The sequence below is a fragment of the Sinohyriopsis cumingii genome, chromosome 10, assembly GCF_028554795.1.
Source record: "Sinohyriopsis cumingii isolate HCF-2022 chromosome 10, ASM2855479v2, whole genome shotgun sequence".
Lineage (NCBI taxonomy): Eukaryota > Metazoa > Mollusca > Bivalvia > Unionida > Unionidae > Sinohyriopsis > Sinohyriopsis cumingii.
Window position 1 is genome coordinate 47,112,100 of NC_142970.1, and position 23,729 is coordinate 47,135,828.

Consider the following 23,729-nt stretch of genomic DNA (forward strand, 5'->3'; position numbering starts at 1 on the left):
ATGATGAAAATAATAATAACAATATTAAAAAAATAACCATGTAATACAAAGCAGGACAAGCCATCACAGACACATGTTTAACACCATAAATTTTTTCAGGTTAACTTACTTTCCAACCACTACATCATTTGTGAATCGGAGAGTTTCCTGAAAATCTGAAGATTCGCTCTGGAAAGAAAGTTGACAGAAAAATATAAACTAATAAAAGACAATCTGACTGATTTAGAGACAGTGGATTTCAACAGTAGCCTATTTTTAATAGAAGATGAGTACTGAGTTTGCAGAGAAAAACTTTGTTTCCATTTCTTAGGTGAAACCAAGTGGTTACCTAAATGTTTAACTTATATAGTGGCTCTTCATGACTTCAACAGGTGGTGGGTGAATAGAAATAAAAAAAAAAAGAAAGTACAATTTTTGAAACAAAAAAGATATATCTGGTCACCACTTGAAACAAGTTTGGAAATGCATGCAAGCACATGTGTATTCTTTCTGGGTAGATGATTCAGTACACTGTAAAAATGTTATTTACCTATTATTTTCAGTTCATACTTATGGCTTTGTGTATGATGACAACTGTTCAACTAAGAAGATGTGTACAATCATGTATGCAAATCTTTATGCATTTTCCACATACAAGAATTCTTCAGAATGCTATGTATTGCCTGCAATACAATGGCAAAACTCAAAAACCTTTCAAGTATGCTAGAGCAAGAAAAGTAGGCCACTGTGATCAACTTCTTCCTGCTGTAAGCAGCAGCCTCCAAGATGAATATGCCCAATAACTTTCAAGATTCTGAGAAAATGAACTAAATGCAATAATTTAGTGCTTTTACTTAAACATGAGATATAGGTAAATTAAATGTGACCTAATTTTGTCTGTGGTGAGTAGTACCCTCCAAGACAAATACCACCACCAAGTTTCATGACTGTAAAAACAAGTGTCTGAGAAAATGAACTAATTGAAAAAAAATGCTCATAATCAACTAAGTGTAAAAAGTAGGTCACAGTGGTATATTTTAACCATAGGTCATAAATACCTTCCAGGAAGAATAAATCCATCTTGTATTATGGCCATCAATACAAGTATCTGTGAAACTGATCTAAATGCAAATACTTAATGCATTCTATGGAGCATGAAAAGTTGGTCACTGCAACCTATTTATACACACAGTGAGTAGTATCCTCCAAGATAAATAAACCTATCAAGTTTTCTGACAGTATATACAAAGGTACCAATAAAACTTAGCTACATGCAAAACTGAACAACTGATGCTTATGATAACACCATTAGAGAAGTGCTACCTATATATTGCATATGATTTGCTTATGATAACACCATTAGAGAAGTGCTACCTATATATTGCATATGATTTGCTTATGATAAAACCATCAGAAAAGTGTTACATATTTGACAATATACACACACATGCATTAATAAGTGGACACACCTCTCTTGCTCAAAACTCGTATAAAAGTTATCCATGGTGCAACTGTCTCAATACCTGCATGCTTTCAGAGAAGGAAGCAGGTGCTAAAATCTACAGAGAATATCAGGATTTTTTAAAATTCTAACATGCATGCCTAATGTATTGATGTTGGTGTGAGTATTACATCAAATACATCAGACACAAACTATTTTCAACAAGTATGTATTCATGACTCTAGAATCCAACATTCAATTCACGAATAAAGCACAAATGATACTGATTTGTCCAGTATTCTTTATAAGGAAGGAATTTAATTTAGAAGGGGGAAGGGGTTTATATGCAAATATTATCAATTAATATATCCCTGGAAATATGTTTTAACATTTGTACAAGTTTAATGACAAATATTCAATGAATGAATATAAAACTTAGTGATGATATTCATCATCACGTGTCTTGACAATATCACTGTCATATCCATTAGAACTAAATGTGTTTTGACAATAGCACAATGTCATATCCATTAGAACTAAATGTGTTTTGACAATAGCACTATGTTATATCATTAGTGATCACATTTTCTGACAATAGTGCTGTCATATCCATTAATGATCAAATGTTTTGACAATAGTACTGTCATATCCATTAGTGATCACGTGTTTTGACAATAGGACTGTCATATCCATTACTGATCATGCATTTTGACAATAGCACTATGTCATATCCATTAGTGATCATGTGTTTTCAAAACAGCACTATGTCATATCCATCAGAAATACATTTAGACCAGCCAAAGTAACACATAATAATGCAAACTGCATGTCCACCATTACAGAACCAATGCAATCACAGTAGATAACATGCTTTTAGAAGATAATCAATGAAACTGTTTTACTGATCAATTGCAAAAAGTTGCTTAATACTTATATGATCTGACAAAGCCTTCTTAATATAAGTGAACATTTTCTGGAGTCATCATGCTCCGGACAAATTGCGTGTAATTGTAGTGCACTCTCATTTTTAAAGAGTGCTTCCCTAAATTTAGCAAGGATTCAGGTAATTGCAAAGCCTGGAGAAAACACTGGAATCAGCCACAGAATGTGAAGGTACTGTATTTTTATTAGAATCCATCCAGAATGTCACCATACGGTACTACAAAATATATTCTAAAATGAAACTAAGATTTACCAGCCACCTTAGAAACTTACAAAGAGCTTTACTTAACTATACTTCATTCATTAAAGTGACTGTCAGCATGGCATTAAGCACTGTCATCATTTCAGACACACCATCAATCAGTTCAAATTCATATTTTTGTCCAAAGAAGTACTAAAAATGAATTCAAATTGAAAAATATTTAATGACTGCATGGTTTTGTGCTAGCCAGCCATCTATTATAGATTCCATAGTTAGCGTTTCAAACAGACATCTGCAGTCAGGCAAGTTTCTGCTCCACTGCATTCGACATCTTAAATAGAATCAAAACCAGTATATTTTTGAAAGCTTGCATTTTTAATCAAGAATACAATGACAGCTCAATGCTGAAAGAGTATTCATCATCCATTGTAATACAAACAGATGAGTCAGACACAATATGCATTACAGTCCTGGGAAAGGGATATTACAGTCTTGGGTTAAGAGACATTACAGTCTTGGAAAAGGGACATTACAGTCCTGGGAAAGGGACATTACAATCTTGGGAAAGGGACAAAAATTTAGTTTTCTTTAAAGGGTCAGAACATAAAAAGATAGACTGTAGTAACGATGCTCTCTCAATTCAGGAAGATAAAATGTATGTTTCACTCAAGTAAAGACGGTGTACTTATAATGCTGAAATAAACCTCCCAAATTTTCTAATTAAATGTTGTCAATGGCTCATAAAACCTGGAAATGGACCCACCAAGCTATGCTAACAACATTATAATATGGGTCCAGACTGTACTGGTTAAATCCAGATGAATAATCCTTAATGCCACCTTGACTGTCTGCTTCTGGGTTAATAATCATGAACGCTACCTCTTACTGTGTGATTCTAGGTTAATAATGCTTAATCCCACTCCTGAATGTGCATTTCCAGGTTAATAATGCCTAATCCCACTCCTGAATGTGCATTTCCAGGTTAATAATGCTTAATCCCACTCCTGAATGTGCATTTCCAGGTTAATAATTCTTAATGCTACCCCTGTGTGTTTCCAGGTTAATAATCTGTAATGCCACTGCTGACGAAGTACTTCCAGGTTAACAGTCCCTAATGCCATTCCCAACTGTGTGCTTCTGGGCTAATAAGCGTATTGCCACTAATGACTGCTTCTGACTTTGATTCTAAATGCCACCCATGATGGTGTACTTGCATACACAAATTACCTTTGCCATTTTCATGCACTCTTCAAGCTTTTGTTTGGCTAGAGTGAAGTAAGCAAGACACAGTCCCCATTTCTGCTGATCTTCTGCATCACGACCCATATAGTAATTTGTGATGCAAGTGTAAAATAAGACCTTGATGTCCAAAGTTTTCTTACAGTCCTACAACAGAAAGAAGGGCAAATTTGTTAATAGATTAGAAAAAAAAGTAGACAGGGAATATAGTCATATAATAAAGACAAACAAATTGCTCAAATACTATTAAATTTCAAAACGTTATGCTACTGTATCCACACATACACACACACACAATTCTCATTAGCATAAACAGATAAACATTTTCTAAAATCAACATGTATTCCCAAACACAAATGAATATTCTGATGCTGCAGTGCACTGCCAGCCATTTTTACAAATGTGTGTAACATACTGATATAATCCTGTGGTTGAAGTTTCCTTGCTAATGAGCAGAAGTTAGTGGTGGCAAGATTTTCAAAATGGTTACTGTGTAGATGTACTGGACGTTTTATCAGCACCATTCTTTTCTTTCAGGACCAACTAGACATCATAAGAAGACGTATTGTGAAAATTCCATATTGTACATCCATTCAGATGCAGCAATAAGATATTCATGACGGCCAATCTTAAATCAGATTGGCCCCATTTTCACAGAGGTCCAATTAGACATTATAAGAAGTCTTCTGGCGAAAATCCCATGTCAATATGATTTTCCATTTTGGAGGAGTAGCAATTAGATTTTCAAGAAGGCCAACATGGTAGCCATACTGGATGCAGATGTCAAAATAAGTTCTTTTTACTAAAAACCCATGTTGATATGACCTTTCATGAAGAGTAGAGATAAAAGATTGACAAGATGGTTGCTAATGGCAGCCATATTGGATGCACATGTGGTAGCATCTTCACTGAGGACCAGCTGGATCATGGAATGAATAAGTTTAATGGCAATCCTTTAAGCAGCTTAGAAGGAGAAGCAAATTTACACTAACAGACGCATGGACAACATACATTAAATGATGTACAAAAAACAATCCAATACGCTCTTCTGGTCTATTACCAGTAGAGCTAAAAGTTCACAATTACAAAGTACAATAATGTAGCATTATGTTGTTGATGTTGTTGTTGTTGTTGTGGGGTTTAACGCCATTTTTCAGCATAAGATAGGCTATACATGGTGGCCAGTATTAATGGTGGAGGAAGAACCTTGGAAAGAACCACCGACCCACGAGAAGCTACTGGCAAGCTTTCTCACATACCCACACTGGCTGAGTCCAAGACTCGAACCGGCGCAGACAGAGGTGAGATGGCAGTGATCCATAATGGACAGCGCTTAGACCACTCGACTAGCATTATGTCTTTAGGTAATTTGATCAATTACATGGCTAAGTATCAAGCACTAAATTTGACTTGAAGTCATTAACACACTGACTGCAAAATCAAAAGAAAAGCAGCACCTGGCTCAGGTTAAAGGCTTCCAAGCACTTGTTTCTGGAATAAGTGAGTTGCTACAGTTAATCATACCTCTCCTTGTTACATTTCCACAAAGAAATAATATATAATAATTGCAGTTGTATCAGTTGATAAATGTTGGGAAGATTTCCACTGGTCAGATTTCCACTGGTCAGAACATAACCATGTGATCAGACCAAACTAATATAACACCGAATGGGAAGGCATACACACTGCATGCCTTTAAAATGAAATAAAAACGGTGGGTTTATATTTTATTTTCAAAATTTAATAAATTGATTTGATTGAATTAAATAACAAATCTGTATAATTTTTCTGAAGATAAATAATTCATTCTTTGATTAGATTTGAGAAAACATATGGGAAACTCAAGATCTGTCAATAATAACATTGGGGCTATGTTACACAGTACTTTCACTTCAGCTCATTAGAAATGAATTTAAAACAACAGGCAAATAGATATAGGGATTGGGATGGGGAGTCAAAGATTTGCATTATAACGACTGGAATCACAGTCCTACAATGTAAGACGCTGACCGTGACAGTTATGATGTGAGGGGGTTGGGATACAAATTCCACTACTCCCCCATTGTAAATGTCATGGACGATGTCTTGCACTGTTTGACTATTGAACCCCCATCACTATAACCATTATCAATAGTCTTAATTTCATTTTTAATTGGTCCCTGTAGGTAGCCTAAACTGTTAATGAACACAAAAATAAATTTTAAGAAATGAAAATTGGTCACTCTTGTGTCCAGACAATAATGATTTAGCCAAGTCACATGAGAGCATCAAATCCATGAGTCATTCGTGTGTCAAACAACACAACAAATCCTCTGCTTGGTATATTAAACTTCTACTCATATCACATACGCCAATTTAGATAAAATATTAAGACCACGCTGTGGAATGTTCAAAACCTTGGATTGCCTATAATTGGTAGAATGTTTTTTTCATGCTGACACAGATAATACATTGCAGATGGAGAATCTCCTGTTTTATAAATAGCTATGTAGCAGCAACCATCAACAAGAATTCATACGTTTAAATAAGGCTCTAAAACTGATAGAAATATCTTAAAAAAATAAAATAAGAGTAACAAATTAATAAAATTATAAAGAATTGCAATTACAAGAGCTTAATGTTGTTTTTCTGAGGTTATCATGGGATAAACTGTCCACTGCCAACTCACAACTTATACAATGCCATTCAGGCTTTATTTGCTGTGTGATTCAGTAACTGACATTTTAAACCACGATAAACACAGAAAAAGTAACACTAAACTCTAAAATAAAAGAGAAAGTCTGTAACTAGATATTCATATGCACAACTAGTCCTCTATTTCCAAATTTCATTCATGTTCCAAGTGACAAATTTCAGTCATCTAAGACTCGTTTTAATGTGAAGAAATTTTCCTTTTAGCAAGATATCACAACTTAGGCCTCTGAGACATACAGAACAGAATGTCCAAATAATCTAAAATTTCTCATTTGGTCAGATGGTTGCATAACATTAAAAGTCAAGCAAATAGTTAAGGTGTAGGGGGCACATTCCATTTTAGTCAAACCTTCAGTAACATGGCACTTATAAAAGGGAAAATTGCTAATTGGCTGTAAGAACTGAAAGGTTTTAGTATGTCATTGCCATGATTAAATTCTGACCAATCAGATACTATCTCCACAATTATGTGATTTATGAATCTGTACTATATGAATACACCACTCCCTTGATAACTCGTGCAATGATGTGTACTGTGTGAAATGTGGTGGAAATCAGAATAGACACTTAAAATATATCTTCAGAATAACCAATAGCTACCTCTGTCTTGTGAAAAGTAATTACATACTTGCAGAAATATCTCCTGGTTTGGCAAACAATGTATGGATAAAGCTGCAACCCTGAAAATACTTGAGCCCTGGGGCAAGTGTAACACTGTCTATTCAGATGAAAATATCACAAAAATTGACATTCAATGACTCTTAACTTCAGACAGATCTAACTCATACAGATGTGATAGCTTTTTGACAGGGAAAATTACTCCATATTAATTAGTGGCTACATTACCCAATGGTATCACAATAAGTAAACCCATAATATTCATTCCAATCATACAAAAAATATTTTCAAATTTTTTATTCATTTTTGGCATTAAGCTTGCATCAGGAACCAATGGATAAAAACACAGTGCCTCGTTTTCAACATGTTCTTGACATCACAAGACAGCAAATGAAACAAATGGTAACTGACATAGGCTAGATGTTAGGCAATATTGAACTCCAGTGCTTCTTAATACAGTGGACACAGATATATTCTTCATGTGCGAATCTGTACATATGCTGCCCAGGAAATAAGTTTTACTTGGCCGAGTGAATTTTTTTCTAATCAGGAAAAGATTAAGAGTAACAATGTTATCTTTATACCTTTTTTTTTTTTTACCTCATCAAACACAAACACTATCATATATCTGAATAATAAACTATCCTGTCGATAAGATCTGACAAAGGGCATTAGAGGCTTATAAGGCACCTAGTGCCCAAATGCTGCAGATCAGATATGATTACATTAGAACTATAAGGTTTCAGGTTTCTTGTAATAAACAGAGTTTTACATCACAGATGAATCTACCTTGTATCTCTTTGAGCTCAAAAGGTCCTGTGAATGACAAACTTCTAGGTGCTTGATTGTGGTTCTGTAAAATTCCACTATCTGAGCTGCAACCTTAGCTGTGATGGTGCTCTTTCGACTGTCTGTCATCGACTTCTCGAGAATGCATTCCTGGGCTTGTGCCTGTAATGCAAAAATAACACAATATCTAATGGGAGTGAATGCATACAGCTATCATTTAAAATAAACAACTATAATTCTAAAAGATGGGCTTGAAAAAAATTCCAGAGAACAAGAGGCCCAAGTGGTTCTAATATCACTCATCATAATCTTATGTACACCTGAAAAGCCTTTATTGCTAAACACTTTCTACAAAATCAGGTCAATATTTAAGTGGATTCTGATAAGTGGTCAAAAGATGTTCTTAGTAACAGCAGCCATATATTATTGCAGATAAGTGTTATTTATACAAATATGAAAATTCTTCATGTCAGGATGCGCTCTGCTAAATTAGGTTCAAACTGGTCTGTTGGCTTTTGTTAATTTAAAATGTTGCCATATGATAAGCTCACTTTACTAAATGGTCTAATGAGCAAAAAATGCAAATTTTCGTTAAAGGTTATGACAGTGGAAAATGTATGCATTGAACTCCATAACATGGATTCTCCCACCAATGTTGAAGTCAAACAGACGAGTCTTCATAATTAACAGAAAACAATGAAAAATGAATTTGACCAAGGTCTTTTTAAATGTAAAGCCCTATACCAAATATGGCTTTAATTAACTAAGTATTTCAAAACTTATAATGAAAAAATAATTATTGATGGAAATAACGTGATGAATTGGGATGGTTTGGTTTTGGTGTTTTAAAGTTTTATCATGTCTGGGCAAGTTGATGGAAGATACCAGGGTAGCTTATCCTAGCTTGTCCAATGGTGGAAGTCAAATTTACAACTTCTTGTTATGAGTCCAAAACCCTAACCACTAAGTCACCACAGGATGTGACAGACAAAGGCAACACCATATCCTCCTTATATAGTTGATCGATGGGGGGGGGGGGGGAGGGCATTAAAAAAAAAATCACACTAACTAAATTGGTGCAAAAATGAACATAGAATACATGTACAGAGTCACCAATGGATTCTCTTTCTTGGACACTGACATCCAAGAATTTAAACCTTTTCTACTTTTTGAGTTTAAAATCATATCTAGTACATTTGGCAATAGGTCATATTCACACAAAAATAACTAATTTTTGAATGGCTCGGTTAGATTTAATACGATGGCACTAATGATTGCCAAAAATTATCATGCATCAAATGATTTTTATGAAAAGCAATTTACAACTTTCCCCCAATAACTTAAGGGCAATAAGGTCTATAAACACTGTAGAATATCTGTCAGTGGTCTGTATGTTACCTTGTCATTTGAATATTACACTTCTTTTTTTGGTCTTGTTTCTGACTCCAAGCAAAGCAATTTAGTTACAGAAATTTAAAAACTTTTTCAGGCAGCAATACAAATAATTATTTTTGGCCACCTGAAGACAGAGAAAATATGACAAAAATGAATTAAATGTCTATGGTGTGTAAAATTAACATGAAGTTAGGATGATCTACATCCAAGTGATACAGTGATATTGGTATCTTTCATGAACTCTAATTAGTTAGAGACAGTCATTATTTTAATTATCCTGCGTTATCATGCGGAAGGACCATACAGTTGTTCAAATAAAGCCAGCTTTGCTGCACAGTAAGTACCTAATTAGTGTCTTATTAAAGAATGCAAGGGAGTCACTATCAGTCATATCTGAATATAATGGGGCATATTACATCTATCATTCAAATTAAAACAAAAACTTAATATTAAAACAAGTTTCACTTCATAAAAGTTCTTTAATAGGTATTTATTTCATACAGCATTGCCATAAGTTGGCATTTTGTTCCAAATATGATTTCTTATCAGCCGTTTCATGCACTGTGAAACAATGTTGTGTGCCTGACCCTTGGGATCTGACCCTGGGTGACATAATACATATGCTCAATGGAGACAAGGCTTATTATTCCTAAAATTGATAAAAACCAAGGAAAGTTTCTGATTTTCTGATGGACTGAAATAGTGCTAAAGCATCCTATTTGACAGCATGATAAATGATCCATGAAAATTCTACTCAGTTGTAGATTAACGAGATTAACTCAACGCTGCCCATCATGGTTCAAATATCTTCTGCATCCAATGACAATTTCAAAATTACACACTGCTAATTTTGTTAAGGATAAAAAAGCAATACATCCAGCTTTCATTTACTTTTTATTCCAATTAACCATGGAGTAGCCTATTTTTTCACTTTCACTCAGAAGGAATCAACACCTGCTTCTGCATTATAAACATAAGAGTTATCCAGATTTGGCTACTGACAATTTCAGGGCTTGTGCTGTTTACTTTTTGCTTTCTGCTGTTTTGTTTTTAAGTCATTAACACCTCCTAGTATAACATATTTGCAAGGCTGTACAAATGATGAAAGTAACTAAATTTCTTAACAAGGGAACATGTATATATGCATGATTTCGCAGCAAGAGATTGCCTTTTGTCAAACCCATGTTTTATTTAACTAAGAAAAAGACTTATATTTAGACTATTCTTGGGTGTGAACAGAGTTTTGGATGGAGAGACCTGCACCTGTGACACCCAAAGTGACTGCTCTTTTGTGCTCTTACCAAGGCAGGTGGGCTCTACAAAATATCAGTTGTTGTAAGTTTCCAATATGCTAATGTGGGGGATTGTAAAAAAATAAAATAATGCAAGTTAATTAGGGCTAACAACCATTACTGAATAGTGACCAATCTGGACCAGAAAGAAATTCCAGTTCCATGCTTGTGGAACACTAATCAAACTTAATTAGTTTAAAAGGCAAACTGTGATTGAAATTTTCTGAGTATTCATTAAAAGAACATGAACAATACAAGAATAACAAAAAATATGCGAAACCCATACCAGCATGAGTTGAATGTGGAATGTCAAAATTTCATGACACATGTCTGTGCTCATGGCTGAGGAACTGAAATGATCCCGCAAACATTCAAAGGCCCAAGACGCACACTGAAAATGTGTACACGAAACCTTCATGCCCTGAAAATGTAAATATAATAATAAAATTGAATTTCAAAGGTGATGCATTAACTCTATGGCAAAAAATATACTTACCCTTTGAGGCAATAATGTTTCATGCACATCTCTAAATATCCAGCAGAAATACTGCTGAGTTGCATAAATACAAAATAAACAAGATGAATTCTGGTTAAAAAAAAAAGAAATTTCAACATACAAAATATTTATTCACATCTGTACCGACTAAAAATCTAGGCAAAAGCTATAAAAAAGATCATTACATGCAGTATGGAATGAGATGTGACTATGAGCTAAATTCTCAAAATTCATCTTTTCTTGACAATTTTTTCCAGAAATTCCCCAAAAAATGCAGTGGAGAAAAATGTAAAATCTTAGTGTCCAGTATATATCTAGTCAACAAAGTTTTAATAAACTTTTAAAACCAGTGCAAAGAATGAATTAAAAAAGTTCATTTAATGGCAATTTTCAAAAAATATCCATCAAAACAGATTTGAGCAGAAAAAAACAAAACCTTATTGTGTGTCAACACCAATCAAATATCTAGTCTGCAAAGTTTAACAATTTTTTCAAACAGTTTGGGAGGAGAAGCAATGATCAGTACTTTAGTTTCTATAAGTTTTTTCTAAAAAAATCCACAGAGAAAAAATGGAAAAACCTGATTGCACATCAGCTGCATATATAATTTATAAAGCTTCATTAAAATATTCCAACAGTATGGTAGAAGTGATGACAAGCTTTGTCACTGACAGACAGATGCATGTTGGTAAGGACAATATTCACACTAACTGCTAGAGTATGGAGTGTGTGTGTGTTTGTGATTTGGATTTTTAATGTAGCTTTTTAAAAAGTTCAGTCATATTGCTACGATGTCTGCAGTGTGGCAGTTTATAGTGATGTGATGTGATTTGGATTTTTAACGTAGCTTTAACAATTTTTCAGTCATATCGCTACGATGTCTGCAATGTGGCAGTTTATAGTGATGTCTAGCACTGGGGCATCATGCCGCAGACATGTAGCATGATGTCCCACCCAGTCACATTATCCTGACACCGGGCCGACCAGTCCTAACACTAACCTCTTAATGCTGAGTGCCAAGCGAGGCAGCTGTTAGTACCGTTTTTGTAAGTCTTTGGTATGACTCAGCTGGGGATCGAACCCACGACCTCCCGCATCCGAGGCGGACGCTCTAACCACTAGGCCACCGGAACGGTCAGTTTATTGTGATGTCTAGCACTGGGGCATCATGCTGCAAACATGTAGCATCATGTTCTACTCATTCACATTATCCTGACACCAGGTCGACCAGTCCTAACACTAACTTCTTAATGTTAAGCGCCTAGCAAAGCAGCTGTAAGTACCAGTTTTATGATTCTCTGATATGATTAAATCGGAGTTCAAACCCACGATCTCCCGTATCAGAGGCAGACACTCTAACCACTAGGCCACCGGAGTGGTACACTGAAGTATGGAAATGATTAACTTGCTTTCTATATTGAAACTCAAATGAAAAATTTGCTAATTTTTAATTTAATGTACAATTTTACTCAATCTAAACATAAATGGCTACATGAAAAGTTATTTTTCTTAATACCACAGAATATTCTAAGCATGATGGGGTTTAAGCTTCATCAGAAAGTTTCACAAAATTTGAAATAATTGTTTTTAGATATGGCCCAAACAGAATGAACCCCTTGTGAAAAATAAAAATTCAAAATTTTTTACATTTGCTGCTAGTATGTGAATACCATTTGAATATTTTATTTTCTTTCTTCACATATTTATTTCAAATTTACTGCAAATGGACTCACATCTGCACTTTGTCTTGTATCCATTGCACCCAAAACAGAGTGGAGGGCCCCTATGTTGTACAGAATGCTTGCTTGTTCAAACTTGATGTCTGCCAGAGTTACCTCCCTTCCTGTGTAAACGTCCTCCCTGGAAAAAGAAATTGTATTCTCATTTAAATCCTGTATCTTGAGGAGTTTACTTCTGTCTTTGTCTTTGTTTTGGATGCTTTTTTTTATACACCTAAACTTGCATGGCAATATCTGGCAAGAACTGTGTTATACTGCTGTTAAACCAAATGTTTGGATGGAAGAATAGACAGACAGACACGTACATACATACACCTTTCTCTTGGATAATACTATACACATAATGAACTTGCACACAATCTTTAACATTGGCTTAAAAAAATTCCAGTGGCAATACAAACTTCACCATAGCTACTCATATTTAAAACATTACTTTCAATTTCAATTGGCACCATATATCCATTATTACACTGGTGTGTATTTAAACTCTACCACATACATATATATTTCTTGCAAAAAAAGCAATTATTATATACTCTTTTCGTCTCTCCGTCAATTTTACATTGTCAGAATCATGCAGTATTTTATGACACAGATCACCTGAAAAGGTAAGACAATGAAAGCAAGTACTATGTTCAATATGTGGAATGAGTATAGTTAATATAAATCATAAAAACAGTAAATCTAAACATGAAAATGTTCATATGATTACCATGTAAAAGGAATAGCCGCCTCTCCCCCCTCTGTCAATGGGAACCTTCCTTGCAGAAACTGAAGCTGGGCAAAATACTTTTTTAAAGTACTGCATCCCATAAAGTCATGTGAAATGTGAACAGCAGTCTGAAATGAACAAGTTTGACATCTGAATTAAAATATAATTAATTAAATGCAGACACAAAGGAAATTTACTGGTATGCATTATTAAGTGGTTCATAATATTAACAGGATAATACACTCGATGAATTGTTCTGGAAAGATGCTCTGGATTGGTCAGTTTCTTATCATTCTTTATCAACCACACAGGAATGCGGATAATTTAAAATGGAGATTATATGGACATCCTTGGAACATATTCTGTTCACTTTGAGCACATTCCAAGTAAAACTGTCTTTATGAAATGAAAGACTGCACATGTGTTAATGATGTCATGTTAAAGGGTGCTATGCATGATATCTGATTAAATACTATGGATTTTGTTAATTGAAGAATTGCAGGAATATGACATAAAATCAAACTGTGCTTCCAATCCTCAAACAACGTAAAATAAATAACTCGAAATAAAATTTTCAATCACATTTGATTTATTTAAGCAAAATCTCTCAAATTCAATGACTTTCAATGACCTAGGCAAAAAAAATTACTTTCATGACCATAAATTAAGGTGTTAATTTTTCGATGTGTTTCAATGACCTTTAATGACAATGTGGACCCTGTTGAACATCTGATATTAAGCCAAACATTTGTTTATGCCCACCAGCAACAGACACAAGTAAGCTTAGTTCTTCATAATTAGGGATTCCAATAAAGAGTACATCAGACATCAAAAGGAATAACAAAGACACAAAATATGAAATTAAACCCATGGACTCGTCTAAAACATTCCATAGTTTTTAATTAATGTCCCTGCTTATTCTTTGCAAAGCAATAGGACAAAAAGCAAGCCCATCTTAGTCAACTTGCCTGTCTAAGTTGCTCTAATTCACTGCATGCCTTGTTAAAATGAGCGGGATCTTCTCCATAGTGGTCTTGTATGTACTGCAAAAATGAAAAACAGAAAATTAATTTAAACAGACTAATACTACAGCAGGAGTCGGCAACCTACGGCACACGTGCCACAAGGTGACATGTCAAACGGTTTTGTGGCATGCAAAGGGCAGCCAAAAATCTTGATTTTAACAGTGTCACTCTCTTACTGGTGGCATGCTATGTAAAATAAGTTGAAAACCTCAGTACTACAGAGTTGTCTCCAAGGGTGGAGTACGTGTTCTACTCAAATATACATGTACCTAAACAAAATTTTTTATTCTCTACCTATATTTTAAGATCACTACTATGTAGTTATAAAATGTTAGTTCTGTTTTATCTTCTACATATATTTCTCTATTTTGTCTTTCCCTTTTCACCTTTGTTAAATCTATTTTAATTTGGAGCAGGTATGTGCTCTGCCAGTTTAGAAACTGGGGGTCATTCTGGAGTTTCACATGTCAAACAAGGTTAAATCTGCTGGCACTTACCAACCCCCAAAATTAAAATCTTGTGGAACTCTTAAGCCCCTAAGCTGGACTTGCAAGTTTTTATGTGCTGCTTCCAAAGTCAGGTGTTGCATGCCAGACAGTTTCAGAGAGGTTGACATTGCAGTTCAGGTTGAAAATTTGGGGTCTTCAGGGACATACAGTATGGAAAATCAGGATCTTTTGCGGCAGGCAATATAAAAAAAGGCATCATCATTGCATAATATTTCCAAGCAGTCTTTTTATCAGTTATCCCATAAAAACTGTCTGTTGTACAACTTTCTGATCAATTAAATTCAAACCTTATGTCACTGAGTTAAATGGTGTTGTCCACCAAATACTAACAGCAACAGGACATCATTCCAACAAGTTCTTAAATATCATTATATCAATTTGTCTTTGTTAGGTCTATCCATTAGATCGCCAAATAAACACTGTAACAAGGTAAAATTCAAAGTTCACTATGTCTAGTTTTCAGGTTGTTCAAGTGTCAGACAATACAGATGTGTGCTTAATTCAAAGGTGACTAGGTCTACTTTACATATTTCCTGTGCTGGACAATCCAGAAGAGTCATAGGATAAGCTTGTTTGGCCAGTGTGTTTTCCCAATTGTTTAAGAACTCCATACCCAAAACTCACAAGATAAAAGTGGTAAGAAAGCTTGCCTTCTTGACTTACCAAAAGCCAAAAATAATAATAATGAATGACCCATTGCCAGTACTAAATTAATAGACAATAAATTAGTCCCTTATGCCATTTGGCTTGTCATGGTGTGTCAGTAAACGATATATTTAAAATAATATATGCAAAGCCAAGGCCCAAATTAAAAAAAATAAAGATACTAGCAACAACAACAAATCTTTATTACTCTGAAACATATCTGGGGACCAGATAAAAAAATAAAACTTCACAATTCAGCTTTACTGGAGATGCACGTTATTTGGGTGTTACATTTTTTCAAGATAGTAAGTCAGCTTGCTGTCAATTATTATAATTTTTAAAAACAGTAGAATGAAATAAAATAATGTTGCTGGGTGAAATTCTATATTTAAGTTTTCTGAGAGAAAGGAAGATTTTTTTTAATTTTATTAATAAAAATTAATTTGAGAGGACACCAGTTAACTGTGAAAGCAATTATACTGGCTGCCATGTATAGCCTATCTTGTGCTAAAAAATGGCATTAAACCCTACAACAACAATGGAACGATAACATACAAACACTAAAGCAATAACAAATTAAGAACCATAACTGACACATTTTCTGGTACATTTAATAATCAGATATATCAATATTATCTCATCCATCACAACTTTTTATATGTCTTTTGAATGTTTTTATAAAAGGAAATAAACAAATATATGTTTGCCACATAATATTAGGGAAAAAATATCTGACAAATGCCAGTGAAGTTTTAGGATTTCAGATATACCGGTAATATTTTATGGTGTCTTCCTGTCCATCAGATTCATACAAAAGCTTGTTAACATGTTTATATGAGTTTACATCATTATTGTTCACAGTAATGTTAATCCAGTACAATTAACCCTTTGCATAAGCTGTTAACTAGTTATAAACTTTCCAAATGGAAATTTGGGAATTTTAAAAAAAAATATCCATCAAGCTAATTGTGACTGATTTGATTCTTTATACTTGCCATATTCTTTTAGCTAAAGTCAGCCAACAGAAACAAGTCTTTAGCTAAAGTTAGCCAACAGAAACAAGTCTTTTAGCTTAAGTTAACCAACAGAAACAAGTCTTTCAGCAAAGGTTAGCCAACAGAAACAACAGTCTTTTAGCTAAAGTTAGCCAACAGGAAAAACATTCTTTTAGCTAAAGTTAGCCAACAGAAACAACAGTCATATGCTCTACAGCAAGTCCCCATTTCTTCAACAGACCAATGAGAAAGCACCATAACAGATTACAGGGATTCAGTCTAACAAGTCAAACAGTAAAGATATTGCTACCATATGCTGGTGTATTGACAAATGACACGCCTTCACAAATCTTGTCTTTTGAAGGGTTCACCTTGTGGGGCAATGAAAATGATTATATAAAGACAATGAGTAGCCAATATATGTGGATGAGTGTAAACTCTTAATGACAGCAATCATCTCAACTTGGGAATAACAGTGAGATAAATCAGGCCTCCTGGAGCAGATACACAGTGGGACAATTTAATGATCAAATGATTATTCCTGCAAAAAGTATAGAATTCCATTTTCATTTTTAACACGATCACTTCTGAATCATGATCTTCTGTTGCCAACTGGCTTTCACGTTGGGAAATATGGCTGTCATTAATTTGGAGCTGTTCCAATCTTTCAGGCACAGGGTTCTTCTGCCCCTGATATATAAAGTATAAGCCATCATCTTCTGCCAACAAAAAACAGTCTCTAAAGAGATGTGGCTTTTCACACAAGGTTTGTGGAAGACAAACAGTTTTCAGGGTTGAAATTCAACTGGATAAAGAAGGAAACATACATGCAAATATTGCAAACACATTTTAATCTTTATTCAAAGTTTTTGTTAAACTACTTTACTCATTTCATACCAGAATAAGCTGATAAAATTGTTGTTGTTCTGAGGTTTAAAGCCATTTCTCAGCATGAGATAGGATATACATGGCAACCAACATAACTGGTGGAGAAGAACCTGGGTTAAAACCCAGAAAGAACCACAGACCCACGGGAAGCTACTGGCAAGCTTTCTTGCACACTTGCACTGCCCAAGTTTGAGACTTGAACCAAGCAGACAGAGGCGAGATGGCAGTGATCTGTAAAGGCAAGTGCTTTAAACTACTCAGCCACCTGGTGAAGATTTCCAATCGACAAACCTAGTTTAACAGTAAACGAGACTGAACTTGAACTCTTGCTACATAACAAGTCTGTTTCTTGAATGTTCTAAACTCAAAAAGCTATGTCAACATCTTATTTACAACTTACAATCATGGACAAAAGTTAGCTATATTAACATGGGGGGCCTCGAGTGACCGAGTGGTCTAAAGCACTCTCCGTTACAGATCACTGCTATCTCACCTCTCTCTGCGTGGGTTCAAGTCTCGGATTCGACCAACATGGGTATGTGAGAAAGCTTGCCAGTAGGTTTTCCCGGGTTCTTCTTCCACCATTAATACTGGCCACCATGTATAGCCTATCGTGTGCTGAAAAATGGTGTAAAACCCTTAAAAAAAAACAACATTAACATGCCGTTTCCGAACGATCATTATATTAAGGTAAGATTATCATGGACAAAGGTTAAGAACACAATAGTGCCATACATCACAACTTGACTTTGTTGTTGTTTATAACAAGTGTCCTTAGCAGTCATTTTTTAAATTTAAAAAAAAAATCAGTAATCAGTAGTGTTAGTCTCTTTTTCAATGCAGGTTATTCAAAGCAGTCTCATTTAAAACAACTGACCAACATCTGTTTGTTGACCACTCACTTCATGGCAATATTTCTATGGCATATCATCAATATGCACATGCAAACAACCCAAACATGGATTGGGTATGACACCGCTGCCCCTAACAGTTATATCATGTATCTTTATATCAATAACCTTTATGCCAGGGCACTGATAAAACCGTTACTTGTCGGTGGATTTTTGAGGATTGATCCAGCACAAGCTTACCTACAAAAACATGTACATGATTAAAACAGCAGCAGCAACCACTGAAGCTTCTCTGAAGTTGATCTAGAATACTCTGAACAACTTAACCAAGCTCATAACGATTATCTTCTGACACCAGAAGCTTTTTGTTGGTGCCTGGTGGGTCTCTGCCCCCTTATCAGTGCAGAATCATGAATTAATCCAGATGTAATGTTACTGAATGCACCAAACTTGTTCCAAGTCTTAGGACAAAATGCAATTACATATTACACATATGAAATCTACAGCTGTACTTGCAACTAGGAATGCATGTAAAAAAGATACACTGAGTGGAATTTGATAGTGTGCTTAGATTGCCAGGTATATACAAATAAAGAGCAGTGTCATTTTAGAACAATTGACACTTTGCCTGCAGACACTCATTTTTACCAATGATCAGCAGTGTTTATCTCAGGTAATGAGGTCATTCACAGCTGTCTCAATGTGCATATTTTGCCTAAGACTAGTAGTCACTGCCTGCATTCTGTAACTGAATGTACAAGATAATGCATTTTTAATATAAAACTGATTTGTGCACATTGATTGTGATCATAAATGACAGATGACTTATAGCAGATGTCAGCCAAGACAGGTTTTATTGTATATAAACACCAGGGATTGTGCTGTGCTTCACCAGTGTTGCAAATTGCGATTTATTTCCTTATTGGCGACAAAATATACCATCTGGCAATATTTTTGACAACAACATTTTTGGCTGATATAAAATGTATATAGAGTCTTTGGTTTTGAGTTGTGAAATTCAAAGACACCACAACATGAAGCTGCAAACCTGGATATCAAATTGCAGTGGAATCTACTGTTACACAAACAAATCCTTTGTTCATATTGAAAACCACCCTAACAGAGCATTGTTATATCATAATCCGCTTTTGCTGAAGTATGGTCTTAGTACTACTGTATGCCGTAAAATAACCAAAATAGTCATGCTACCTGACGAGCTACAATCGAACACCTCTGAAATCGGGGATGGAAATGACTATAATCCAGTGATGACGAAATTATTTTTTTCCTTTTGAAAAATGTACCAGAAAAAAATAGTTTTGCTGAAACTTCAAAGAAAACTGATTACCTTTGATCACTGCTCATTCTGTATATATACTAAGCAAAAGAAAATACAATCCTGTCTCTGTCAATGTTTTACAATTATTTGATTTTGCCACAGCAAGAACAAACGGGCATTTGTTTGGTCCTTCATAGAGCGCCTAGCACCTTCAATAACACACAAACCTTCATCAAAGCAAGCCGAAAACCTTTGATCAAAGAAAGTTGACAACTAACTTAAATAAAAGCATTGTTTCATTTTTCATAGTGATTGGATCACATTTATTGTGCCATGAAAGTTTACTGTTTGAACTAAAAAAAGTTCATGCTTCTGATCGCTACCAATGGCGGTTTAAAACCCCAATTAAAGTTCCAATAATTTGAAACCATAGATATCTGGCCGTCAAGTTAAACGAAGGAGGGACATCTTTGCAAAACTGATATACTTTTAATTTTTTCATATTTTTTCATTTCCTTCTGAATAGCCTTATCCCCTTTGTTGCCTCGGCATTATGGTTACGTAGTTGTCTCTGGCTGACCAAAATCTAAGATAATTTAAGGACATGTACATGTATCATGTAAACAACTATACTGCCATGTGCTACCATGATAATAAAAATCGGAGTGAACTGTTTCGGGAAATGTGTTTGTTGACAATGGGATATCGATCAAACAAGGACTACTGTTTTTTATATTACATTTTAGTTGTGTTGTCAAACAGGATTTGACTGATACGTAAATTTTCTAACATATGATCAAATACTCGAATTCATTGATTTTTCATATGCATTTGTATTATTTAACATGCTGTGGAGTGTATTACACAAATGTAAGTTGTCAATATACAAGTGTATTTCATACAAGTTACCTTCATTTGATAAAAATTTCCATTTTCTGTCCTCTACGTAAATCCTAGTCACTGATGCCTGGTTATCGTTTAAAAATTTCACTTGTATGCAAAATTTCAATTTATTTTCAGCCACTACCCCCAGCCTTATGTATCAAAACATCTGCTCATGTCGACAATATTACCTTGGTCCCGAGGATGTCGAGATAAACGGAGAGTACTGTATTATGAAAATGGCAACATTTTTTGAAAATTGGTGACAAAATATGGAGGTTGATAATTTTTGGTGTGACAACCTTTTTAAAGCCAGAGCCATCCCTGAAACATACAAATCTTGATCTTCATCCATCAAATAGATAATGTCAAACTCGTGAATGTCATATAAACAAATTGAAATTCATCTGTTCAATGATAATTTCTCACAGAAACTGGTTCGACAAGTTAAATGGCAGTCAAGATCTCAAGATTTGAGAAATGGTAGTAAAATTCTTTTGGTTTTGACAAACTAACAATGAAATCTCTATTTTTTATCAAATTTAATTGTAATTTTTTAATATTAATATAGTACCAGTTGTTTTCTTCTTTATGACTAAAATATTTAATTGCAAACAAGTCAGCTATATAATGCACATCAGAAAAAATGATTTTGGCACAGTTAGTGTAATCAATTATATTAAATCAAAGGATATGCTGATAATAAGGCATTTCATTGCCTTGCAGTTTTACAACATTAACAATGATTTTATAATGTTTTACATCAATCTTTTCATATGAGATGGTCTAGATAGTATGTAGAACAAATTTCTGAGATATCCTATTCTACAAAATGTACAAGCACACAACACATCTTTCAGCCATGAACCCAGAATTATGAGAATGGCCGTGACTGAATTTATTCTTTATTTTAAAAATAATTACTGTTGTAAAACAAATTCTCTTCCACAAATCATCTTGACAAAGCAATATCGGTTACTGTTTGGGTGAATAAGTTGTGTCCCATCCACCTGAATACATTTTCCCATAATGGATTATGAAAATGTATATTTGCAACTCTCACAAATCAGATTCATTTACAAACTCATATCAGTGAGTTCATTCATCACTAGGCGCTGTACAAAAAAAATCACACTAAAAAGTTATGATCAACGTTAACATTTTGATCATTTTGTGACTGAGGATTGCTGTGAAGTAAAATGACCAGAACTTGGTGAGAGTGTAAACATAAAGAGTGACAAATCTGATGACCCATAATTTAACCCTATTAGAATGTTGTAATAACATCTCACCCAAGCCTCACAAGCTACCACTTCCAAATTATGTTAATGACAAACATAAATGTTATAGTTCACCTGGCAGTGTGTAATTACTTCTTTCGTAAGTCATTTAAAATAAAATGATCACAGTGCAATTTCTTTAAACATGACTGGGTACAATGCTCCTAAAACCTTACTATGTAAGAAATCAATCCTAATATTTTTCTTTTTGGGGTTGAGGTCTTACTACCACAATAATGGAACTGTGAAGCATTTTCTGATGTGGACTAACATCATAACCAAAATCAAATTTTCTGTCGGACTACCCCCATGCCAATCTAAATCTTAGTGGGGTTCCAATTCTGTTCAGGGCTATCTGCCAGAAGATCTCATTAAAAAAAAAACCAAACAACAAAGACCTCTTACAGCATTGTTTTTCTTTCAGGGGGCAAGTGATCCTTCAGAAGTCATTTGTCCATGACCTGTGTCAAATGAACAAACATTTTTTGCAACAGAAGCAAAGGTGCTCCTATTTTATTCTGATCTATCTGCCCAAAAGGGGCCAATTTCATTCATTATTAAAACAAATCTTAAGCACAAAGTTATTTTATTTATGAGGCAAGACATTTGCCTTTTTGCATAATAAACAATTTTTTGGTTTAGCTGAACCAAATGGAGTACATTTTCCCAGTTGTAATCAAAGTCAAATGAAAACTTTCATTTATTACAGAAATACCTTCAAGTGCATATGAAATCTTATTTGTACGCCACTTTAAAAAAAAGATCTCATGTGTGTGTACACAAAAGCACTACGCAAACGTGAACTCTACAAGGGAATACTAAGAAATGAATCCCGATGATTCATACTCGCGTGATTCGTTGCAAAAGGAGGTTTTTGGATCTGAAAATATGACGTCCAAAAGAAAATGTGGAACTACCATTGTAAATGGCATGCGAACATTTTCTTTTGAAATCTTCTGGGACAAGATGGCATCATGACGGAGTAAATTTTGACAGCTCCTGCAAAGGCTTGAAACGAGCAGGGGTGGGGAAGTATTTGGAAGGTAACAAATTAATTACAAATGCAAATGACTATCAGTTTAAAACATTCCAATAATTAAAAGCAAAAGTTACAATAATCTGTAAACCTGTTTAAGAGTCGGTCCAAAATCTACATATTCTATGCTATTTTTCATTTCTAGCGAAAGCATCGGCATTCTCGGCACAGCCTCCATCTTGTATGTTGACGTATTACGCACTTCCGCTATAAGATCAACACTAATAAAACGCAATTCTTCTAAACCAGTCTGATTTAAATCAGATCTCCACAGTCCTTAACGTTGGACTCCTTCTAAACGTACGATAAAATGTAAAGTTATTTGCTTGTTTCAAACTGAAATAATGGGACAAATTATTTAAGGAAATAATACTTTCAGAAAAGCAAAAGTTTAACTTCGGAAAAGGCTCCCTGTCGAGATTGTAAAATAATTTTTAAAATATATATTGTGGCATCATGATGTCATGTTGCTTGCATCCGTTTCAAACGAGTACACAATATCGTCGCATCTCGTGATGGTCGATTGACATAAACAATGATATAAATTGGCGTGAGTTAGTAAAATCTATATATTCCATAAATAAAAGTAACGCATTGCTTTCAAAAAGGTACGAAAGTAACGTGTTTTATTATATGCTAATTGTTATCTCCGCTAACTTTACATTGTCAGAATAGTTCAGTATTTTACGATATTGTACTCGCGCCTCACTTCATATTGAACTCACGTGAATAAAGGAACTACTTTCTATTGTAAACAAACAATGAACGCAGATGCCAGCACTTTTAATCTATTTTATTTGT

The 23,729-nt window shown here is 34.5% G+C and overlaps 1 protein-coding gene across 3 annotated transcripts in view; it reads right to left on the reverse strand.

The window, feature by feature from the left end:
* Window positions 1–23,124, reverse strand: part of LOC149789990 (uncharacterized) — an 84,743-nt gene extending 61,619 nt beyond the window's left edge. For all 3 annotated transcript variants that reach the window (XM_089972079.1, XM_089972078.1, XM_089972077.1), the window contains exons 1-8: window positions 23,020–23,124; window positions 14,507–14,581; window positions 13,539–13,666; window positions 12,821–12,947; window positions 10,878–11,012; window positions 7,905–8,066; window positions 3,792–3,950; window positions 110–168 (exon numbers count right to left, since the gene is read on the reverse strand). In XM_089972079.1, the coding sequence (XP_089828205.1) occupies window positions 110–168; window positions 3,792–3,950; window positions 7,905–8,066; window positions 10,878–11,012; window positions 12,821–12,947; window positions 13,539–13,666; window positions 14,507–14,581; window positions 23,020–23,106 (932 nt within the window). In that variant the 5' untranslated portion in view covers window positions 23,107–23,124. The remainder of the gene's footprint in view (window positions 1–109; window positions 169–3,791; window positions 3,951–7,904; window positions 8,067–10,877; window positions 11,013–12,820; window positions 12,948–13,538; window positions 13,667–14,506; window positions 14,582–23,019) is intronic.
* Window positions 23,125–23,729: the final 605 nt, after the last annotated feature.